At 44.5% G+C, this 2615-nt stretch overlaps 1 protein-coding gene across 1 annotated transcript in view; it reads left to right on the top strand.

The window, feature by feature from the left end:
- T265_05667 (hypothetical protein) overlaps nucleotides 1–2615 on the top strand; it is a gene marked incomplete at both ends in the record, with an annotated part of 70532 nt that overhangs the window by 62032 nt on the left and 5885 nt on the right. Inside the window, one exon of the mRNA XM_009170732.1 lies at nucleotides 408–927. Within this exon, the coding sequence (XP_009168996.1) occupies nucleotides 408–927 (520 nt within the window). The remainder of the gene's footprint in view (nucleotides 1–407; nucleotides 928–2615) is intronic.

Raw genomic sequence — 2615 nt, forward strand, 5'->3', positions numbered from 1 at the left:
CTTTCAGCACCCATAGACTTCCTCCCTTTGCCAGGAGAATCCAATCCAGATCCAATGGACTCAAATTTCACAGTCAAGCGTGTAATGGTTGACACGGTGAAAGGATCTTTGATGAGACCACGTTTGGTTTGGTAACCACGAGGTGCAGCGGTGGCGCTTTCACTAAGGGAATACTAGAGTTTCGCAACTCCAATGCGCGTACTGACATTCATCGTAAATAAAAAATTATTAACACATGCAAACAAAACCTGTTTTATGTGGCTACGAAAAGTGAAAAAATTGTTTTTTTCTTAAACTGGCTATGTTTACTTATCCAATCAAATTTTGCGTCTATTATGAGACATCCTATACTTACTACTCAGCTTTGAGAACGTACACTCACACACTCCATTGTTTGCCTGTTCCAGATACGAACATTAGTCAACAACTACCTTGCCCGAATGATGTTCATGGAAGCACCTAATCGATCTAGAATTGTTGTGGAAGATGACGCAGAAAGCGTGAACTCCGACAGTCATTTGCTCAAACAAGACATTTTCAAAGTGAACGCACGTGATGAACTCGAGGAGATCAACGGGGTGCTTGACAGTAGATTTCAAAACCAGCTTAAAGTCGGTTGGAACATTGCGAACACAAATACTGTTTCGCCCAGTAAAACGGATCCCGCACAGTTTAGGAGACGTCAGTGGCGTGAGGCTAGCAATATGGGCAATGGGAAAACCTTCCCCGCCTACCAAGACAGACCTCCAAGTTTGGCACAACTACCACCGGAGCGTTCGTCACGAAGCCTTTTAGCAAACGTGTTGGACATTGAAGATGACTTTCGTGTGGCTGCCTTGTCCGCGTCCCCACCAGCATATCCCATGAATTCTAACATGGCCGGTGCCTCTCCCGTCCATCTAAATGAGAGAAACGTTCCAAAGACCGGTAAGATTGTCGGTGGTGGTAATATAGTACTTGTATTGGTGCAGTAGTATAACATTCGTTCGATTGCTTTCGATCAAGCTTTAGTACTCAGGTATATGTGTACCAAAAAGGATACCACGACGAGATGGAAATGTTTTCTTCCAAGACATTATAAAGTTACTTATGAATTTAACAACCTGAGTTCAGTATCATCTCTTCCAAAAATTTCAGAGTCATGAAAAATTGTGCACGTTCAATTTACATTTGATGAACCGTCACTCAAAAAGGTGTCTTTTCTTCGCCAGTTCGTCATCTTGTTGACAAAAGGTCCTTGTGACCGTACTCCAATGTACTTTTTTGCCGTGTGCTATAGTTTTTACCTGGCCGTGAGTAAAATTTAAAGAGCGTTCAGCTGTAGCACCCTTCCGGTGCCTAGCTGCCATGCCACCCGAGGGGAGCACGAGGGCTGGGATACTGCCAGGCTGCCCAAGCCTAGACAAGAGAAGTCGAGTGGTGGAGGTCGGATTCGAACCACGGACCTTCCGGTCAGTAAATTCGCGCTCTAATCACTTCGGCCAACTCTCTCCGATGAGAAAGATGACTACAAATTACGCGTTTTTCGAACCACGACCTTCCGGTCAGTAAATTCGCGCTCTAATCACTTCGGCCAACTCTCTCCGATGAGAAAGATGACTACAAATTACGCGTTTTCGAAATTTGGACTGTTCTCTCTTGAATTACGACGACATGAAAGCCTCATCTTTCCAGCATTGGACAAGCATTCAATCCCAGGAGCCATCCGTCAAATCAGTGCGATGTCACTTCACCAACCACTGCTGCGGTAAGCAGCAAGCCAACTCTCTGTTTTGAATGAGCGATACTCAGTTTCAATCGATTGCCGCTGACAGCAAAGATAAAATCAATGTCACAGACGAGAATCAACTACCCCCGTATAAGTAGTTTCGCTAACGCTCAAGTTTTGGGCCCTGCTTAGTTACTGAAGCAGAGGGTTCGTAAAAATTAAATCATGAATATATTGCCTTCAGGGTTTTTTAGACGGGTTGGGAACACTGATAATTGCAAAAACTGTCTGGTTCGGGAACTCCAGCTTACCGCAATCCACTCAAACAGCAATTTGGTAGACAAGAAATATCTTGTGAGTGATTAGAAAGAGAAAACTGAAATTTCCATGGCATCCGGACCATTGATGGTTAACTTCAAACTGACCGGTTATCAGCATGTGTTCCAATTGAAATTCAAATGGAAAATAAGACGGAGAGAAAAGGTTGAAGTTTTTTTAGGCGAGAACTGCGCCACTGATGACCGAGGTGGTAGGAATCGCCAAGTATCCCATTGTTAATGGAATAGAAGGCGCGGAACTGCGAGGCGTGTGGAGAACGATTTTGCATCAGGCGAGCTGACACGTGTTGGTGTGCGGCAAACGGAAGGAAGCGTAGTCATCATCCGATGTTCTGACTAATCTAGTAAATTAACCTGGAGATTTTCATACAGGAAACTACTCACGAGGCTGCTGAAAACTCTTCGACAGCCCACGACCGGTTTCGCTCTTCTGCTTTGGGCTCATTAGGTAGGCGCAAATTGATTTGCAAATGAGTGTATTTCTCGATAACCTGGAGATGTCTTGCAGATTGGTTATCCGTCTACCTTAACATCTGGCGAGCTTAGTGACCTGCTCACTTTTGTCTGAT

The sequence above is a fragment of the Opisthorchis viverrini genome, assembly GCF_000715545.1.
Source record: "Opisthorchis viverrini unplaced genomic scaffold opera_v5_111, whole genome shotgun sequence".
Taxonomy (NCBI): Eukaryota; Metazoa; Platyhelminthes; class Trematoda; order Opisthorchiida; family Opisthorchiidae; genus Opisthorchis; species Opisthorchis viverrini.